The sequence below is a fragment of the Apteryx rowi genome, unplaced genomic scaffold, assembly GCF_003343035.1.
Source record: "Apteryx rowi isolate R43461 unplaced genomic scaffold, aptRow1 scaffold_136, whole genome shotgun sequence".
In the NCBI taxonomy this organism is placed as follows: Eukaryota; Metazoa; Chordata; class Aves; order Apterygiformes; family Apterygidae; genus Apteryx; species Apteryx rowi.
The window spans coordinates 1598707-1619680 of record NW_020447597.1 but is presented as its reverse complement, the minus strand read 5'-3'; the positions used below and the strand labels follow the sequence as shown (position 1 = coordinate 1619680).

The following is a 20974-nucleotide window of genomic DNA, read 5'->3' as shown; positions in this document are numbered from 1 at the left end:
GAGCTGCTTTCCAGCAGGTCAACCCCCAACCTGTSCTGGTGCATGGGGTTATTCCTCCCCAGGTGCAGGACCCTGCACTTGCCTTTGTTGAACTTTGTTGAAAATAATCAATTGAAACTTCTTGACAGATAATGCCTTCATTTAAAAGCTACTTTGCACCCTGAATCTGGAGGTCTAAGCTTGCAAGTTTCTAATATCTAAGCTGAAAAAGTCCTCTTTTAGCCAATAAATTTTCTTATTCTCTCRTGATGCGTGTTCTCATTGGTATATAAATGTGGGCCTGATTCTATGTCCAGACTCACCTACCATTCACCTTATTTGCCCAGACATGAGCACAAGTCTTAACTTAGACTGAACTTTGGTGTCCTTCAGAAAGAGAACTGCCCCATCCACACTAAGTGCCTTTGCCCAGTCCCTTTTTTTCACGCACACAGTCTAAAGTGATTGGAAATGGGCAAGAACAAACAGTGTCACATCCAATCCACAGGGAGAATAGCTCAATTTCTTTGTGAGTACATCACAGATATTTTTCACCAAAGGATGCAGACAGTAATGTAAATAGAAAGCATGTGAGTTTTGACCCACTTTTTATTTTTTAGTAAACATATCTCTATGTATCAACCATTAGAAAGCAAAACAACTGCAAAATCAATGTGCCTCAACAATTTTGCATGGGCCAGTCATCCAGCAAAATATGGAGCTTCTCTAGTTGCCCTCCAAAAGTTGAAGAGCTTTGACTAGAAAAGCTGAGCTGTCTGTAGATGATTTCATGTTTGGGGAATGAGGTGGGAAAGAGAACAGTGAGCTAAAGTTGAACGATATGAAGATGTTTGTATGTAATAAAATAAAGTGCTTGACAATTTAGTCAAAGTATTAGTATTTCCAATTACGTGTCTTTCAGAGTCCTGAAATGCTACTAATTATTTCTATGTTCCTCTTCAGGAAGATAAAGTTCTTGCCCCAGGTCTCAGGTCACAATTCAGAAATATATTTAAGCATGTTTCTAATATTAAGATGATCAAAAGTATCTGCTTGTTTTCCCCTTCTGAACCACAATCTTTAAATGAACATGCAGGGGAGTTGCTCTACTGAACTCAAACACAAAATTACCTGCCTGTATTTCTGTTGACAGGGTTGGGACTACATAAGAAATGGTATTTAGATCTTATAGAATATTTTTCACCCATAGATTTTTAGATGCTTTGCAGAGTAGGTCAGTATCATTCCCATTCTACAAAAACAGAGAAAAGCACTTGTTTCTAAGCAGATCATTTGCAGAGCCAGGACTAGACCCAGTGTTTTCTGAACAGCAGAACAATGAACTATCTGCAAGATCATGCAACTTCCTTGCTATGCTTAAGAAACTTCTCACTCTTATCTCCTCTTACTTTTTCTGATAGTTAGATGAACTACTGTAGTAAAAAAAGAAAGTGCAGGCAGAGAATGGCATGCAAGAAATATGGAAAGAGAAAGGCTCAGTTGTTACTTGAATGTATATACCTAAGTTTTCTTGTGAGGCTTGATCCAAAGAATGACTCCCTACTAAACATGATATTACTGTAAAGTGAAGAAAAGTTATTAAGATGAGGCATTAATGATTATCCATGAAAAGCTCTATGAAAAAGAATGGGAACAGCCTTTCATTGTAGTTCATGTAGTGTGCCGATCAGAGTGGCTTTTTCCCCCTTCCTGCTTTGGTCAGATGCATTAAGAAGAGATGCTGACAGTAACATTTTCCAGCTCTGCAAAATATGATTTTATTTTCATTATGCTGTTATTATTGTTATCATATATAAATGCACCACATTATATGCTTTCTTTCACAATCACAGGAAGGACTAGTACAGGTTCTGCCTTTTAAAGATCCCAAAACATCTTTCTAAAGACAAAGAGATAATATTTATCTTGTGGAGATCAGGACACTGGAATACATGACTTTTCTGCACTCGCATAATAATAGATTTAGGACTGAACATGCTATCCTGATGTCTAGTTCTACAGTTGGACAGTGCTCTGTGCAGAAATTAAAAATCTGATTAGGTGCAAAGCCCTAGGAGAAAGTCCAAAGCCCTTAGCTAAAACACCTGTACAAACAGATGGCTGAAAATTCATACACTAGTTAAAATCAATGGAACAGATGCTAACAGCAGTGCTGAAAAATTAGGCCTACAATTCCTTCCTCAGACACAGATCTAAAAAGTTGAAAAAGTTGCTTCAAATAAAGAGTATGTCCTTCAAGCAAAGGCCCACCCTAAAGGAGTTAGGAAATGCAAGTCAGGCAACAAACATTTGCCAAATGTCAAAATCACTCCAACGAACATTAATGTATCTTTTTCATAAATTTTCTTTCTTAGGAGCTAACCAGACGAAAAGGCTTTACAACGCATGCAGATAAGCAACAGCACAAAGACCTTCAAATCAAATGGGAACAGGAAATCCTCCTTTCTTCCTGCAGGTGCAATTGCTGTCTGAAGCTTCATGTGCTGGTAGCACATGGCATTAATTAAGTAAGAAAAGGTGGTGGCACCTCTGCCATGAAGTCGCTAAAAGCCCCACCAGTGAGCCATGGAAAGTACAGCCCCAGTTCCTCCTGGTTTGGGGACCTGTACAGGTCATGCAGGGAAGGTAGCATCATGTGCTCCACGTTCCTTCACYGTCTACGTAACCCAGCCCACTGTCTGACAAAAGATTAGTCTGATGTGGTCTTCATCATATCTCATGTCTTCACAGTTTTAGYTGAAAGGAAAGGGAGCTTCAGTAAAATTTCAGGCTGCTGCAAAGCTTAAATCAACTTTCTACCACCGCTTTCTTCCATGCAGTGTTGTTTTGGGGTACAGCTTCTTAAATAGACTTTTCCAATCCATTGTCTCTCTCCCCTGTGTCTTCCCCAAATGGTCTAAGAACAGAGAGCTGAATCTAGCTGTGATTTTGTCCCGTTACTAGGTCCTGATTCCAAGGTCTGAAGGATCTATCGGGGTTTAATTCTAAAACTATGGAGATCCTATATAACTTTCTCACTACACTATTGAAACCCTGATACCTGCCACTTAAAGCATTATTCATCCTCAAGTTCTCATACAGCCAGACCTCATTTTTAGTTTCTAACTGGTCATATTTTCCAGCTCCTCTGTGAAAGCTTTGGATCAGTTCTTCACTCTCCTTTATCAATCGCTGTTCAGACAACACACTTTATTACTACAGCTTTCCCGTTAGGTACTTCACTGATGTGAAAGCCTGGAGACTGAACGCACTTATGTGCTGTTCTCTCCACAAGGACAGCATTCTCTTATTGCTCATTTATTTCAATACAGCCCTAAAGGAGAACTGCAGTGGAGTGCGAGTAATGCTTTCCATATTAAATTACTGTAGGAAGAAGATTAATTTTTTTTTTTTTTTTGCAATTATCTGGTCTGTTAATAAGAGTTTTATTAAAGATGGGAGGCAGGACTGTCAAAATAACCAGATTTAGGGCTCAGTCCCATGTCTACTGAAGTCAGTGGATGCTTCCACAAGTACCATCATTTGTCTGTCTACCTGAAGGGTTTCCAATCCTTTTACTAAATATTTATTTCCATAAACTCATTTCTGCTAACAGGAAGGCTCCAATGTAGTATTACTGATGATTTTGCTGAAGGTTATCACTTATGTGACCAAATAAAAGCAAAACACAGGCTGGTAGAATGAGAGGCTTTGACATTGTGTTTTCAAGGATTCTGGGCTCTGAGTCATATTTTTCAGTTTTTAACCTATGCATCCATGTAGATGACTTCTTCTACTGGGTTGAAAGTTACAGTAATTCAGAAGCTAGTTCATGAACTGTTCAGTCATTCCAGGTGCAGAAAGTCCTCTAGGAGAGCTGTGACATGGCAAATGGCAGTAACCATTCAGTTGCCTGATTTTAATATGCTGCTGTACCTGCAACAGAACCGACCTGGCTCAAGGTGTGGAGTTACATACCCAAAGTATTTAAGCACCTAAGCTCACTCTTACATGGCAAAGGCCAAAATTCAACTGCTACCAACCCTGGAGGTGTCTAAAATCTCCAGACATCTGCATGAATGCAGCTCACAACTGCTTAAGCCTGGGCAATGCCATGGATATGTAATGCTTAAGATTCATGAGGATCCACAAACCAGGTAGCTCCCATCCAGGCAATCTCTGAAGAGGAGCAGGTTAGCTCGTGATGATGATGGCAGGAGGAGGAGTTGCTTTTCTCCCAGTACCTGCACTACAGCACTAGCCTATATTGTGAGGAAACCCAGGCTACGCTTCTCCATTCTATTAAAGGAGATTTGAATCCACACCATTCATAGGAGAACATTTTAACAATCATCAAATGTGAGTCTTTTTTTTATATTTTTTACAACTACCTTTGTTGAAGCTGTCATGTGTTGCGTAAAATAGTTGAAAACAAATGAACAAAACCAGAAAACTTTTCTTCGGGCTAGGGACTGGAACCCAGGCCTATCCCCTGACCACCAGCTTCCAAAGTTAAACTACAATTTTTGCTCTCTTTTTGAGTCCGAAATGGGGACATAAATTGAAATAGCTTCAGCAGGAGTTTTTGTGTGTCTACCTATCCTTTAATCTCTGTTGTGGGCGATCCACTGATAGCAGTTTAGCTCTTCAGTGCTTCAGATTCTGGATCTCACAGATTGAATTATTTTATGTGCCTTTGAATCTGTAACCTAACTTGAGGTGGGTATGAATATATCATTTCTAAATATATTTTAGATCTTGCAGGTTAACTGACAATGCCTGCTCTATTATATTCTTCAGTGACTGACCAGTATTATTATCAATGATTCCTTCATTCTCTTTGCTTTTAAATGCTCCAAATTTACTGGGAACCTCCCCATCTATTTCAGCAGGTGTGAGACCACAGCTTTGACCTTAAAATAGCCTTTTTAGTACTGCCAGAGATCTTGACTATCCCACTTATCCATCTTAGCCTTCCAATGAATCTGGCATCAAGAAATCCGTGAACGCAGTGCATTGACACAGACTTGATCCCTCACAACACAACACTGCTCAGGGCAGGACTGTTGAACAGCAACATGGGGCAGAATATTAAATTCACCCCAGAACAACCTGGGTGCTAAACCCTGGCTCAATAGCATAGGCCAGGAGAAAGCTGTGTAGAGCATTATTAATCATAACTAACAATAAAGCTGTTTACAGACAATCAGCAAACAACACCTCACATTTGTACAATTAGCATTTTAGTTCTGTTGTTAAATAGAGAAAAAAGCAAGCAGTTAGGAAATGGATCGGTTAATCATTCTTAATGACTATCTTTGATGTTAGTAGCATGTTTTGGTTAACAACTGATGAATTCACAAAGAACCATTTAACCTGCATTCTTCAATAACTGTATTAAAACAAGGCTATAACGACAGCAACATACCTGGCAGTACCATCCAATTGCTCTTTCCTTTTATAGAAGAGAGGAAGCATTACAAGAAAGCAAGGAGAGAAGAATTACATAATAAATTCAATAGATTCTTTTAACTGAAATTGCTAATCCACTTCTAACGGTTCATACCTTTTCTGTTCTGTGACCATAACTGACAGCAGAATAAAAGTTCTGACATTGCATTTTCAACTAGCCATAAAGCAAAGAGAGTGGTACAGGTTCCTGAAACCAAGCTATGCTACCTAGACTGGAAACCAGTCTTCAGTGAGAAGTTAACTCCCTTGCCCTGTCTCCTAGAACATTATTTGCAAAGCACCTATTAAATTTCAGTCTCATTTAAATCAGAGGAGAACCTACACTCAATAAACAAACTTGAAATTATAGTAATGCATCTAGACTCTAAGGGAGCCTAAGAATTATTCTCCGAACAAAACCTGAGATCAAGAACCCCCGTAGAAATGACTCTGTTATGGATAATGTGGGAACAGATAGAGAGTAAGGAAGGATGAAGAAAAGGGAAAAAAAAATGTACTGAGCCTTAACTAAACACTTTTTCCATGGGAGATTTGCTTTGTGACCTACAAGAGATTAGTCCTGTAGAAAGGTATTGTGAATAAAACAAAGGATGAGTGATTGTGATCCGTAATTTGCCCTTTGTGAAGGCAGGAGGCTGAAATATGTATGGTTCTTCAAGGCAGTTAAAAGCAACAGCTGGAGCTGCATTATCAGCACAGTGAGCACAGCTCACACTTGTAAACCTCTCCTTGAGCTGAGCGGTCATTTGAGAGGAGTGTTTTCAGAATCAGGCATAACAGCAAACCCGAAATGAAAGTTTAAAACATGTCCTTGGTTAAGTAATGCCCATTACTAGCAGCTGAAATTCTATAGCTAAAAGCCTTGTCTTTCACAGGGTCTTTTTTCAGTGTAAAATCCTCAAGATGAGAGTGTTTTCTAAGTGAGGCCTGTTTGACACGCAAAAAAAGTAGGATAGAACAGACTTATTTCCATAAACATATAAGCATCCATTAAGTCTCAGTGCCTTTACATTTTGAATGCTTTGTACTGAACTCAGGAGGATGCAAAATAAAATAGGAGCAAAAAACTCCATGACCCTGACTTCCCAGAAAAGTTGTCTTGGGGACCCTTCACTACTAGCTTCAGTGGGAGACAGTTTTAAATGTGGTTTGGCTGTCCTCCACTGAATTGTTCCTCTGAACAATTGGTATTGCCAAAAGATTAGCATTAATGCAGTTATGTATCCTTATGTTCTCATGCCATGGCCACCTCTGTGACAATGCAATTTTCATGTCAGTCAAGTTGTAGAAGGTGAAGTAAGAATTTTCAGCATAGCACACATATCTTAAAATATAAAATGACATCATGAAGGGCATGAGAAACACAGGCACCTATAAAATCCAGGGCTCAAACATTCTTAGGTCCCAGATTTGAGGGAGAAATTGAGATTTCTGGGGGAATAAACTCCAGTCTTGCAAAGCGAAAAGCTAACATTGAAGCAAACTGTTAACCTTCTCCTTTGTTGAACGCAAAATTGAGTGCCACCAAAGGCATTATCCATCTGCCCTGATACATCCCACTGGGGGAAGGGAGAAGAAATGGATCCAAAAGCCAAAAGGATGTTTTTCACTTTCAGACAGGAAGAGGGGAGAAAAAGGAAGGAAATCCCATTCCATCAACAAATTAAAGAGGTGGGATGAGATATGAGAAAATACCTATCATGGGCTTGCAGGCAGGCCCTCCACAACCCCTACCATATGCACCCACCATACTATATCACACGACACATTTTCATCTGAAGAGGGATATAAGACTTGTGAGTCATTTTGGCCAACTACCTTTTCTCTCAGTGATCTTATCAGACCCTAAACAAAATCTCTTCAGTTTTCTGTTTCTTGTAGGTTTTTTCAAACTAGGCAGTCCAGAAAACTGGTCTGGACTTCCAGAGCAGAAGTCCTTTTAAAAAACACTTCTACATTGTTGTTAACGATGCTTTCTTTATCTGCATTTATCTGTAACACTGGCAACTGCCCGTTGCCTACAAAAGCCTCATTCATATATATGAATTCCATGTTTCCTGTCTTGATTTATACTTCATAGAAAATGAGGAAGGAGAGATGGACAGTGCACTTACCTGAAAAATGGAAATGATACAACTGATTCATAAAACCTCCAGGTAGCAACTAGATCAATCCTGTTGGGGTTAGTAGCATAGTATCTCCAGGCAGCCTGAATCACAAGGGAGAGGGAATAATTAGTGTTAGATGAAAGTGGACTGAAAACAGACAGATTGTTTCAAAGAACCTAACCATGCCCATGAGTGACTATCTGGAAATGAATTACTAATCAACCATTCCCAATGAGTGTCACTAGATGGCAAAATTATTGACACTGGAATATGATCTGGGAGGGCTGTTAAAGGAGACAGGACATGAGAGACAACTACCAACACCAACAAGAGGTTACATTTGACTAATCTGGTTTTATTTGCCTGTCTGGTACATCTGAAAGAGCTTCAAGAACTGCTTGACTTGTCCAATATTTCTGGAAGTGCTTGATCTAGTTTATTGTGTAGTGTGCCATCGAGGAAATTTTGCTGAACAATTTTATAGTTCAGCAGTTAGCTCCTCTCAAAATTCTCTAAGCACATAACTAACGATATTGTGGCTAAATTAGCTACTTGTTAAGCAGAGATGCTTTAATTTAAAAGGTGAATTTAATTCACCACTCACTCCTGCAAAACTCCTGTTTGCCAGGGAGTGCTTTTAATGAGTAGTGTAATATGCCATTTGGCCTGTTTCTCCAGAGGACTGGTTTGACCCTGAGCAGTCCCGAGCACCAATGCTTCCATCTGATATCACAGAAAGTTTCTCTGTCCCCCTGGGAAAATGCTGCCTTTGACTTCACTTGCCTCAGGGTGTGCTCCACTCCATACCTACACAGAGTAAATCCTGTCAAATTTATCAGCCCTCAGACTAGTCATTTTATGCTTACTTTTCTAAATTAGAAACAAAGGCCAGAACTGAAGTCCAAGTGAGCTAAAGACACTCTTCCTATTGCCTTCTATGATCTTCCAGTGAGATAATGGAAGATCCAGGGCTTGTTTCAGTTTTACAAACCACACATACTATTTCTGCAATATGCCTGGATTGAAACAGTTGCTGTCTGCTGTGTTATTTCCATTGATGTTTTCACATCACTAACAACATATATTTGTTTGCACATAAAACACTCCCTCAAGGGAACTGGCAAAACTTGGATTTTGGAAAGAATATATTTTTGACAGCTTGTTTTCTGTGATTTTTGTGGCGCTGATGCAGAAGTTGGTTGATTTCCAGAAACTAGCAGATGAATGTCTTTCTTCTAAAGACACCTTTCTTCTAAAAGATATTCTAGAAATGCAAAGATTCCTCAAAAACTGCAAGGACCACTGGATTATCTAGCCTGATGTGAAAAAACTGACTCCTTTATAAGCACAGTTTCTCATCTCCTGCAATGGGAAATGAGAATTTGGGCAGTGGGGAGAGGTGGTCCTTGTTACACAATATAGCAATTTTAATAAATAGCACTTTTCCAAAGAGTGGAGAAGTGGCTTCAAACCTGAATAAGTTCAGCTGCCGGCTTTCTTCTTTTCTCAAAATGTTTTTGGCGATGTTGTTCCTGGACCTTCAGTGCCAGCCCTGAACCCAGAATGCCCTGAAATCAGAGAGAGATTCAAGACTTTAGGCACTTCTCACTTAGGAAAAGTAGAGTAATGAGAACGGGAGGAAGCGGTTCTCTAGAGGGGGCATGGAGATAGCTATATGGATCTTTGTGCACTACTACACATACCCCTTTCCAAGTAGACCTGTGCCAACTAGCACTGGGTCAGACAATGCTCACCCATGGTTCAGAGAATATCAGGGTGCCATATTATTCCCAATAGGCTCTATGCAAGGTTCGCCTGGGGAGAAGGGAGTTTGAACACGATATGCCACTTGCCTCCAGGGCACAGAGCAAGGCCTATGTTATTTCCTGTTATGGTCAAACTTAAGTATCTGAATCCCTTCTTAAAATGGGATTTAGATCCTATTGGGAGTCTTGATCACTTCACCTTCTTTTTGAAAAAAATCATCCATATCCACATAATATTTGTRAAAGAACCTATACAAATCTTCTCTTTTACCTCCTGTAGGCCTGGGTTAGCCCTGGGTGAAGGGAGGAGGAGGAAGGTACTCACAGCAGGAAGAGCAAAGAATGACACTCCAATGAGAGAGAAGGTAGCTGCAATCAGCCGTCCCTCCCACGTCTTGGGGGTCTTGTCGCCGTACCCGATCGTAGCCAGCGTGATCTGTGGGCAGAATGAACAGGCCTTCCCATAAGAAAAACAGAGGAAGCAGCCCTGCTTTAAACATCACCATCAAATCTGCATAACCCGCTTAGCCGTATGGGTGCTCATGCACAACTTGTTAAAAAAGGATCTTGACAATGGGCCGGCTTTTTTTTTTTTTTTAATAGCAACATAGTCCAGAGGTATCACACCCAGAAGAATGGATTTAGTCTTAAAAGACCTGCCTATTTGGGGTACATTTGTTGAAAGGGAACTGATGTGGCACAAGGAGTCAGTGTTCYGCTCACAGTCAAGGCACAGCTAGGAATGGGACTCGCCAGTTAACAGCCTGCAACGCCTGAACAACCAGTCAGGGCTACCTCTCCCTGAAGTGCCACTCTATTAAACAGAGATGACTTTGTGAAAACTGTCTTTCTGCAAAATGGCTGACCCTTTTTTTTTAACAATTTCTCATTTTACTCCAGTGAGACTCTATCTGAATTTCTTACTGCTCACTCTTCTAGACAAGAATATAAACATATTTCATTTCTCTGTGCAACACTTGGGGCCTTTTAATTAATAATGGAAAAAACACATCTTTCCATTAACGAATGAACTACATGACATAAAAAAGTGCACTGCTGAATTGTAGCCACAGCACAATATAGACAATTTCCATAACTACTGGTGGTAAAGCAACATGAATTTTGTGTAGCAATTGACTGGAATTGTTTGCGATCAAGTGAGCAGTGGCATGAACCAATACTCTTCTCTTCATCAGAAAAGACAAGAACAGATGTATCCAAGGTCCCTTTTTCTCAGTATCCTATCATCAAGGACAATCTCTGATGGAGTCTTTTGGAATTCATGTAAGACACAAGAAAAGTACGGAGTAATTCTTCCCAAGAGACATCCTTCTACCTTCCCCACCTGAATCTAGACACCTCCTCAGTGGAAGAGTCTCTCTAGCTCCTTGTGTACCTAACTTCCATGAGTGTCTATCTACACTGGCAAAACCCTTGACAGGCTCTCACAGGCAGAATATTTGTGTCATGAGAGCTAGGTCTCCACTAGGCAGCTCTGCCAGTGCAGTTATAACCACAGAGACACATCTCTAAATTAGATCCCCAGAAGCGAGGAGCCACAAACTGTTTTGTGAAAGAGATATAAGCACCTAAGAGTCTTYGACTGAAAGTTAATGGGGACATAAATTCTGAAAACTGGATGTAGAAGCATCCCTGTTATGGCTAATGTTACACTAGTAACATCCCTCCCACCCAACCTCATCAGTTCCCTTATACTGCATTTCCTAACATTGATACTTTATATGATATTAGATATACATTTTCCAAGAAGAGGATATTTCTGGAGTCACTTACCAGCCCCCACCACAGTGCATCTGCATAGGTTTCAAACTCTTCTTTCATCTCCACTCCATTAGCATCCTTTTCAGGCACATCTTTTTCAACCAGATAAACAAGAAACGATGACAGAATGAGCGTCAGGAACCCAATGTACCAAGCGGTGATGAGTTCCTGGACAAGAAAGAGAAGGACAATGAATGGGCTGAAAACAGCCTCATTATCCACTGTGGCAGAGTAAATGTCAAAAGAGGAGAGAAAGGCTGAGGATAACAGCAGAACTGTCACTGCTGGCTTGGTCACAGTCCATGACTAACCCAGCTCAGCACTTACTGGGAAATAATGCAGAGATATACAAGAAATAGCCCTTACATGGCATCTTCCTTGGGCATCTTCCTTGGGAGAAGCTTGGAACAATCTGCATAAAGCTGGGTTAAGGGTTTAGCTGCACCATGGCACAGTGTCCCACAGGGCTCTGTTGCTGACTTTGATTCTCCTGGTTGCTTTTAATAGTTGTTTCCCTGTTCCAGTTGCCCCCACACTGGGACAGTCTTTGCAGGCAAATCAACAGCTCTTCATCTCCCTACCTCCACAGAGCCAAGGCTGTGGAATGGAATTTCTCCTCATTGGCCATAACAGAGCAACTTTTGAGGTAAGTTTTCACCATGCACTGATGAAATAAGAACAGACCTAGAAAAATGGCAGCTTCTTTGTTTGAGAGTGAGTGGCTGCAGTGGAGCACGTGACTAATCCCACTGACATGGGAGATGCTTCAACCCAACTTAAAATCCCAACAGTGTTTGAATCAGAGCAGAGATTTTTTTGGTGAAGATCTTCACAAGCAGGTTGTGAGACAATATTCTACTTCCTTTTCTTTTCTGAGAAATGCATTTGCCAGAAAATAGTTTGTAGCTGAGAATTTTATAATTGAGCCTTGAGATAAGCCCGTTTTCTTAGCTAATTTCTGGTATGCAACCACCAAATGAAATTTGTTGCTTCACTTTGTTATCAGAATTGTTTCCTTAGTGTCTCCCAGTGTATCAAGGTTCTCACAACACCTTCTTACCTCTCTCAGCCAGCTGAGGTCCAAAGTGTCATGGTGGGGAATCAAATGAGGAAGATTAAAAAAAAAAAAATCCCAGACCATGAAGCTTTAAACACTTTCTTAACAATGTCTTTGGCACATGTACTTCTTCCATGATCTCAGTTTCCTAAAACATATTTTTGACATAAGTGTTTATGTGCCACCCGCCATGTAGCAAGTTTGTATGGGGTAGAAGCAGAAGTTGGTAAGAAATGAAGCAGAGTGGGTATCCCTATCAGACACTACAAAGAAGCAAAACCTAATTATGCTGTGCCAGCTGGCATTTTAATTTTCAAAAAAAACCCCAAATGTCAGAAATGTCATTCACGGATCAGAAAAAGCAGTATGTAACACAGACTATATGTGATTTTTATACTCCCAGTGAAGATGAGAAATCTCATCTAGAATCTTTTTATGCAGATAGCTTTTAACATGTAATAATGTTTGGTGAAAATGCAAGAGCACAACATATCTGTCTGGCAGGAGACAGGATGTGTCTGACTACAGCATCAAGTTAGACAGAACAAAGACGATTTTAGAAATTTTGTCTGTCTGGATCTCACACTACATGCATCTTTGTATTGCCTGACCTGTGCTTTCAAAGAGAAATTATTCTAGTAGCTCCCTCTGAAACCACACTTCTGCTCATTAGCCTCTTTCTGTTCCTCCAGAGTCCTGCTCCATCTGCTGATCAGGCAAGTTCAAGAAGCCACTACAAAAATGTTGCAATTATAGAGGTGTTTCTGTCAAAGATTTAGCATACTTTACCTTTAAAGGGATGTTCCTGTTCTCATTCTGTGGGAAGGCAAAATTTCTGTTGAAATGAGTGTGGGGTGGAACATTGCTCTTTTCACTTCCCAGTACCTCCATTGAGTAGAGAAGGGTAAACCAAGGGACAGCATTGGTTAAGAGTATGGAAGAGGGAATAGACCTGAAAGGACTAAACTGTTCCTTGATCTTCGAGGTTTAATCCCAAGGGATTGCTGTCCATTCCTTCTCTTCCCCTTCCACCTCTCCCCTCCTGATCCCCAGCTGAGTCCCGCAAGCTCCTCACTTACTTTGCTGTGTGCACAAATGGCTGATCCCAAAAGTTTCCATGTGCCGCCCCGCCTGTCCATTCGGAGCATCCGTAGGATCTGAAGGAAGCGGAGGCTTCTGAGAGACGTGGCCAGAACATTGCCCTGGTTCCCAACAGCAACCACTGGCACTGAAGCAATCAGCACAAAGATATCTGCAAGGCAAAAAGAAGAACAAAGCCTGACAGTAAAAGCATCCCCGTCACCTGCTTCTTAATCCCATCTGTTTGTGCTGAAAATTTCCCTAGGCAAATTTTAAAACTGCATGAAAATGCCTTCTCTGGACAATTAAACAGAATTGGCACCTGCAGCATGGTCAGAGTCATGCACGGAATTCACCAGAGAGCCTGGTAATCAATTTACAGATCGATGCACTGGACTTGAGACACCAACTGAGCTAGCATAGGAATGCAAAGCAGTGTCCTAGAAAAATGCAGGCAGAAAAACAACCCTAAACCCACATGTCCCACAGGCAGCCCATAGTGCACACAGACTTATAGGTCAGCAGACAAGAAACTCAGTATTCAGTAGTGCATCTAGTATTTTGTCCTTTTGGCTGTCTTTCCCTGCAAAAATCTCAAAGCCAGTCCTACCGTTATCTGTAAGCACCCAATTCACTGGTCATCTTAAGAAGAGCTCAGAAATTGCTTCTTCTTGTTGTTTACTTTGTCCCCCCACCCTTTTTTTTTTAAATCCCCCCCCTCCTTTTTGATCCCATACACACACAGTTAAGAGTGGCACCAAAAGGCTCCAAACATTCTCTGGGCTCTCAGTCTTTAAACTGTCTTTATATTGTGTTTCCAGCCAAAAAGAGTGGCACCAGATGGGTTTCAGATTTATTCAGTTTTCAGTCATGCTCAAAATAAACTTGTGCCACTTATAAACCAAGAGATGATGTTAATAAATCCAACAGGGTCTTTTCTGTTCCTTACCCAGATATCAATAAAGACTCATTCTCAGAAGTGAGATGACACTTTTACTGATAAGGCATGAGACAGTATAAATCCCACTTGCTTACACATAACTATACTGCCCTCACAATGCTATTAGAAGTAACAGAATACTTCTTATTTGTCTCGCAGCAGCATCCAAAGGAGTACCACCAGCACAAATGCACAAAGAAAATTTGTACCAGTTTAGTTTACCACCTATGCACATAAAATGAATAAAAGGAGGGAGAGGGAAGAAGGTGCTGTGCATATCTGTAAGGGTCCCCATGGTGCTGTGTGTTTTATAAATACCAAACAAAAAGCTAGTTGTTGGGTGAAAGACCATTCAAACAAATGAGGGAGTCCTGAAAATACTGAATAAATGCAGATGTGCATGAATGTCAGTTAGATGTTTTGTGGACATAAAGGGGGGGTTTAAGAGGGCATTCAAAGATGTATAATGAGTAGTTTGATGGATATGTGTAGGCAGTGCTTTCCAAGCCTTAAGGAAAACATGGCAGAAATCATAAATTTCTTGGTTGTAAATATATGCCAACATTATGGAGCTAAAACACAACATTTGAATATGAAAGAGGAAGGATTGCCAGGGGACAACGGCATTGGGTTGGGATCTGAAGGGTTTGAAAGTAAAGGCAGCCAGGCTATATTTCAGGATGAACCTAAGAAAAATGCAGAGGGTCTCAGGCCAATGAAAATGTATTTGAAGCACGACACTAGATGAAATCAGGAGGCAGTTGTTCAGTCCAAAGAATAGCAGGCTATGACAAAGTGCCGAGCACCGTGACAAGAGTTTTTGCTGCGTGGATGGATATGAAGGGTAGTATCTCTAGTTATGAGCAAGCGTCAACAATGCTTAGATGTAGGCTGGTGGTGAGGCACCGGCTGGTGGCGCTCAGCTGAATGTCAGGGCACATCAGGAGACATAAAAACTTGTCACTTCTCTAACCAGAACCTCTGTGGGATTAAGGCTGTTGTGATCCCACGGACCCCAGCTGAGAGGGTACTGCAGCAAAGATCCAGCTTTTCCTCATTGACCAGCCATCCAAGAGGCTCTCAAATGAATCATTATTGCCAGGAATTTAAAATAAATACTCCAAGCAGGACACAACTCCCAAGGCAAAGGGCAGAGCTGATTTCAGTGCTCCTTGTACTGCCATTCGCTGGTTCTTGGACATCTCCTCATGCTGGCTCAGAACAAAACAGACATACATGTGGAAACCGGTAATAAAGAACATGTGCTTACCCAGCATGCACAAAGGCTTCCTGGCAAATTTGAGTCTCCCCCTCCATCCTTTATAGCGACAGCAACACCCAGCAGCCCAGATCCTTAAGGCAAACTCTGCTCCAAAGATGAAAATGGCAAAAGTTTCCTGTGGCAAAGACACAAACTAGCTTGTTAGACACATAACAAGTCTTGCAGCAATTCTGGACACACAGAGATTGCTGAAACAAACAGGTGAGGTACAAGTATTCGTGTGAATATAGGTGTGTGTGTGTGTGTGCGAATGAGAGAGAGAGGAAAAAATAGGGAAGAAAATATAGTTTCATGAACGACACTGCAAAGCAAGGACATAGCTTTACGGCCTGCTAAGTACTCTGCAAAAACTGCCCAAGCACATGGCCTGCCGTTGAGTAAATGTGCTGTGCTCACCCTGCCTTTATGGAAGGGCAATTTCCTCACAAAAAGTCCTCCCATTTCACATGAAGTAAGAACATGCACGTGAGTGGTGGCTGCAAAGTCCCCGGGGCACTGTACGCCCACAGCCTACGTTACCGATCAGCAGCTGGTTCATGCAGCCACGTCTAGAGACACAGGGACAGAAGACTGTATATTCATAGGGTCATATTTAAGAGAATAATACACTACAGCAGATATGATGTCCTGCTGTTTCTGGTGCAGGGAAGGACAGGATTTTCCACTGTGCTCAACAGATCAGGATTTTCCAGCTTCCCTCATTGTGGGGAGGAAGGGGGCTTGGGGGGATTTTCCAAGGTGCTCAGTGGAGATGGGCCAAGGGCAGCGTGGGACAGGCAGCTACTTTTCCTCTCCTTGAATGATTTGACAAGGAAGAAAGAGAGATTTTTCCTGGTGCTCGTACCAGCAGCTGCAGGGTGCTTCTGAAAAACACCAAGAGCTGTGTGAAAGCAGGCACAGAAGGAAAAAATAACCTTGGACTTTCTCAGATGCGAATATATGGGTCTGTGCAGGGAAACCAAGACTGAAAGTGAGTTTCACATTCCCCAGAAATTAAAGGTGTTTCCATACAGGTGCTTCCTGAGAAGGAACATGCAAGGGGAAATCACCTTTCATGCCTCTTGGCATAATCTTGTCTGGATCTGCATGTCCCTGGGGGTACAAGGGGAAATGGAAAGTGAGATCCCAGAACTGCTACTGCAGTGTAATTTCCCTAGGGATGTTTTCCTGCAGGGCTAGCTAAGTGAGAGGTGGCTCTCTCTATTGCATGATAGTTATGGGAGCAGATGTGCTTTATTAGGGTCATGTTCACAAAATTATTAATATGTTTATACTTAGTGGGGTTTTTTTTCCTTATTTTTCTTTCCTTCTGCCATATGGGAGGCCTACACAAATACAGTCTCAAGCACAGACTCCAGCATTTATAAAACAAGTATGCTGAAAACACAGAAAGAGAAATATATTTTCTCCAAACTCTTTCAAGGATAGTCATCTAAGTCACTGCCTGCAACAGTGACAGGTATTCTGCTATCAGACACAAGTGTAAGTCCAGTTCGGTGGCATCCCTTGAAAGAAATGCTGGGACTGGCAGAGTATTACAGAATGAATTGTTGAGAGACCCCCAAAAGCTGAGTTTTCAAAAGTGTTCAGTTCTGGCCTGGTCAACGGGAATTTTATTGATACATCAATAAGGAACCACTGGGCAAATGCTGAAAAGCCAGTATGTAAAACTCTCATAGTGGTGTTTTTACCCACTCTACTCAGTCTGTGGTGGCAATGGACAGGGAACTCACCAATATGTAAAGGTACAGTCATTGCCCCAGGACCAACAGAAGAAATCTTTTTGCATGCAGACCTGGGAAAAAGTTTCTATCACTGCTAATGGGGCTGATTTCAGTTCAAGGACATTACCAGGGTGGTCACAGTCTGCTTACCAGCAAGAGGAGCCAGTCTCCTGAAACAGTTTCATACTCCTTGAAAGTTGTTAGGACAGCTAAGATCAAACACCCCAAGACAATCAGAAACCTGGAATGAAGCAAGAAGGAGAAACCAGAGCATTGTTACCACTCTCTGTATTTGTTTCAGAGATACTGCCTATAACAACCGAGGCAGAGGCCTTTAGGAGAGGGCTACTTACTGTCAGTGAGCAGTAGGGGTGGGATTCATCAAGATCAAGAGAGACCTTGAGGGTCACAAACAGGTGTCAAGTGGTCAAGACCTCCTTTGTACATGCCACCAAGTTTGCATGGGGCGAGGGAAAGAGAGGGGGACTTGAAAGTCAAGAAATTGTGGCAAAACCCTAAATCAGCATGGACCCAGGACAGACAATTATTAATTAACTTGGCTGCATTCTTCAGGAAGGAAGCGGATGATACTGTATTTTGGGAAGGGATTATATGTTATGGCAGAGGACCGCATTGCTCAGGAGGTCTGTTGCAATCAGATGTTCTATGGGCTTCATAAAATGGCCCTGCAGTTACAGTGAAATAAATCTACTTGGCACATACTGAAACTTGAGAAACAGTAAACGCTTCAATACAATAGACAGTGCAGCACCAGGACAAACCCTCCTTTGACAACCACATTGCTTTTCTTTTTTCCTTCTTTTTGCTTTCATTTCTTTGCAGATGGAAAGATCAAAAGGTTTGAAAGAGAAACAACAGAGAGGGCAATGTTTTGCTTTCCAGTAAACCCAGTGCGTGATAAATCATTGCACCAGTATTGCTGTTCCTGAGGCTCCAAAATGCAGAGATTTGACATAAAATTTAACTCTCACCCCTGGTAAATCCAAGTCAATCTAATCTAAAGGCATTTTGATCTGCCTTTAAAATTACTCCCAGGTTCACGCTGTTCAAAATCCTTTCTACAGAAAGAGGAAAGAAAAATCAAAGGAGTCTCGTAACTGATTACTGTGAAGCAGAGTGAGGAAATCTCATATTCTAGTATTTTGTATAGCCACATAATGGGCATTTTAATGTGCTCTAAGACCAGTCCACAGGAACAAGTTGCCACAGGGCAAGTGGCTGTGGAAATATTTCAGACCTCAGTGAATAAATTGGAAGGCTRTCTCCATAAAAGCTCTGGATTCATGCTTCATAGCTAGTATACATCAAAGAAATGATAGGCATTAGAAACTGAAATCATCTTAGCTTGTTGTTAAGCAAAGACTTAAAGTGTGTTTAGTTTGTACTACCTGTTTTGAATTTCAATATGATACCTAAAGTACGACTTCACATCTTGCTGGATAAATCTTCAGTTTGTTTCACCAAGTAAAGAAAGCAGAGTCATGGTGTCCAGTGCGGAGGCAGGGAGAGCAAGGACTATGGGAGAGGGAGGCTCAACTCCAAGACAAGTGTCCTATAACCTGTCTTGCAGACTTATTTCCTTCCTGCATGAGGAAATCTAGGGCTAAGGGAGAGTGACCTGACAACATGCAACATTTTTGCAGCTGGGGTAAAAGCAAAAAGGCAAGCTCCACATAGCTTGTGCTGCCTTTTGGGGAGGAATTTCCTTCAAATGGCTTCAACCAGTGCCCCCTGTGCAAGGAGCAGATCACAGTGAAACACCTCGCAGCAAATCCTCAAGGTTTACGTCGCTGTGGCCTTCCTAACATCAGCTGTTCAGACTGCCAGGAAAATCACCTGGGAAATTTAAACTCAGCTGTCTGCAAATGCATTCTGCTGCAGTCAAGACATTCAGCAGTAAGCTAGCTACTCACAGTCCCTCTGCAATGTGCCTCCATCCCCTCAAGCTCGCTCTGTCTCACCATACTTTACTGTCCCACCTTGCTCTAAGGAAGCCAGTGGCCTGCTGTTAACCCACAACCCAGCTCATAGTCTTCCTTGAGCCTACATTAGCATTTACTGTTGAAAACTCTACTAAGGCAATATGATTCCTTCGATCAGCTATAAACCAGCCATGACCTTCCCCATTACAGCCTGGAGAGGTCAAGTGACACCATCTCGAAGTCCCCACATAAAAACTTAAGCTATTGCTACTTATGCTTTCCATTATAGTCACTTCCTTACACCATCTGAAAATCTGGCCACCCATCAGTTCACTAGTATCATTTAAATGATTTAATGAAAGATGAAACACACTGAAAACAGTCCAAGGAAATTACGTCATCAGCTACTTAAACGAATGGTGTGAATTTACAGTATCATTTAGCTGAACAGCACTATCATATAAAGATGCTGTGCAGATTTTTGTCCAAAGGGAAGACAGAAGATAACTCAGTAGTGAAACTGTCATGTTTTGTCTAAAACTGCCAGTGTTTTAACCACTAGAGGGTACCAGTGCTCCACAGAGCAAAGGGATACTGCTCTCATTCGTGTTTTCCTTCCCCATGAAACAAAACCATTGCAGGTGGTGTTCGGGTGATCCCACCCATGTATTTGGGGTGCAAGAAAAGGAGTTCCACAGCAGTGAAAAGCCTTTTCCTTGGTCATTTACAGAACAAATGTCAGCATGAAAGGAGAAGAGGTGCAGCTTGCTCGGTAGCTGTGTGTGGCATGGCCTACACTGCAAAACTCACAGCTTGATGTGAGAGCCCGGCTACAAAAACAACAGATCGTGGAGGCCAGAAAAAGAAAAAGAAGGTGGGAGGGTGAGAATGGATATCATAAGTTACCATGAATGATTTCAAGGGAGAATCTGAGCCGAGGACATGGTCTGAGCCTCCTGTTGCAAGCAGGACCCCCGGAGCGAATGAGCCTTTGAAGGGCCAGCTGCCCTCCTGCAGCACTGTACCAAAGGATAAGCATCCACTGCAAGTTAATCAAAGCCCAGATCAGCAGTCCTCACTTAGCATCTGAAATGACCACCACAATCAGAGAACTTCATGAATTTTTATCTCCATTGATGCTATCTGACCCACTGGTTTCGCTGCAGCCTGTTCTGTTTGGGGTCTTGGAGTTTATGAATGCCAAAAGTCTTTTTGCATCCTCTTTGTGTGAAAGATGCTGGACATTGTCAGTCTTTTCATTGATCCTCCTTGCTCAGCAAATGTAACAACAAGGCACATCTTCACAAAGGATGTCACCTACACTCATTTTTTTCCCCACGTTGCAGCCTTATGATCGCAAAATCTTTAACTCACTTCACTGTTGCTGAGTCTATATTATCCATTCAGTTTTACCTTTTAGAGGCAGCTATGCTGGTCTAGTGGCTGAGCTTGACTGAAAAATGCTAAGGGGTAAATCTCAGGGAAAGGAGCAGCTCTGAGAGTGCATGGGATGGGCAGAGGGGAGGCTAACACTGGCCATATGTGCTTGGGAATCAAGGCAGAGAGGGAGACAGTCTGAAATTAACTCACGGTTATAACTGCAGTGTCCAAGGGAGATCCAGCATTAGCAATTGGAAGAAAGAAATAGGGCAAGAATCGATGTTTAGTAATGAAAATTAAGTCCATTGAGTTTAAGCTTCCTCTTGAGTAGGGTTTCAGCAGATGGCAGTCCAAACTTCAAGAGTGTAGCCCTGTAATTCAGGTACGCCAGGTAAGGATCTGAATTTCATTCCTCAGTTTTTAAAATCATCCTTGAATGATTTTACAATATTTTCCACAGC

General features: G+C 41.7%; 1 protein-coding gene across 1 annotated transcript in view; it reads right to left on the bottom strand.

Annotated features, from left to right (window-relative positions):
* Positions 1 to 17867, bottom strand: part of KCNQ3 (potassium voltage-gated channel subfamily Q member 3) — a 35879-nt gene extending 18012 nt beyond the window's left edge. Inside the window, exons 1-9 of the mRNA XM_026057065.1 lie at positions 17846 to 17867; positions 17341 to 17435; positions 15455 to 15581; positions 13244 to 13416; positions 11120 to 11275; positions 9651 to 9761; positions 9032 to 9127; positions 7566 to 7660; positions 5408 to 5434 (exon numbers count right to left, since the gene is read on the bottom strand). Of these exons, the coding sequence (XP_025912850.1) occupies positions 5408 to 5434; positions 7566 to 7660; positions 9032 to 9127; positions 9651 to 9761; positions 11120 to 11275; positions 13244 to 13416; positions 15455 to 15581; positions 17341 to 17435; positions 17846 to 17867 (902 nt within the window). The remainder of the gene's footprint in view (positions 1 to 5407; positions 5435 to 7565; positions 7661 to 9031; positions 9128 to 9650; positions 9762 to 11119; positions 11276 to 13243; positions 13417 to 15454; positions 15582 to 17340; positions 17436 to 17845) is intronic.
* Between the last annotated feature and the right edge of the window lie 3107 nt (positions 17868 to 20974).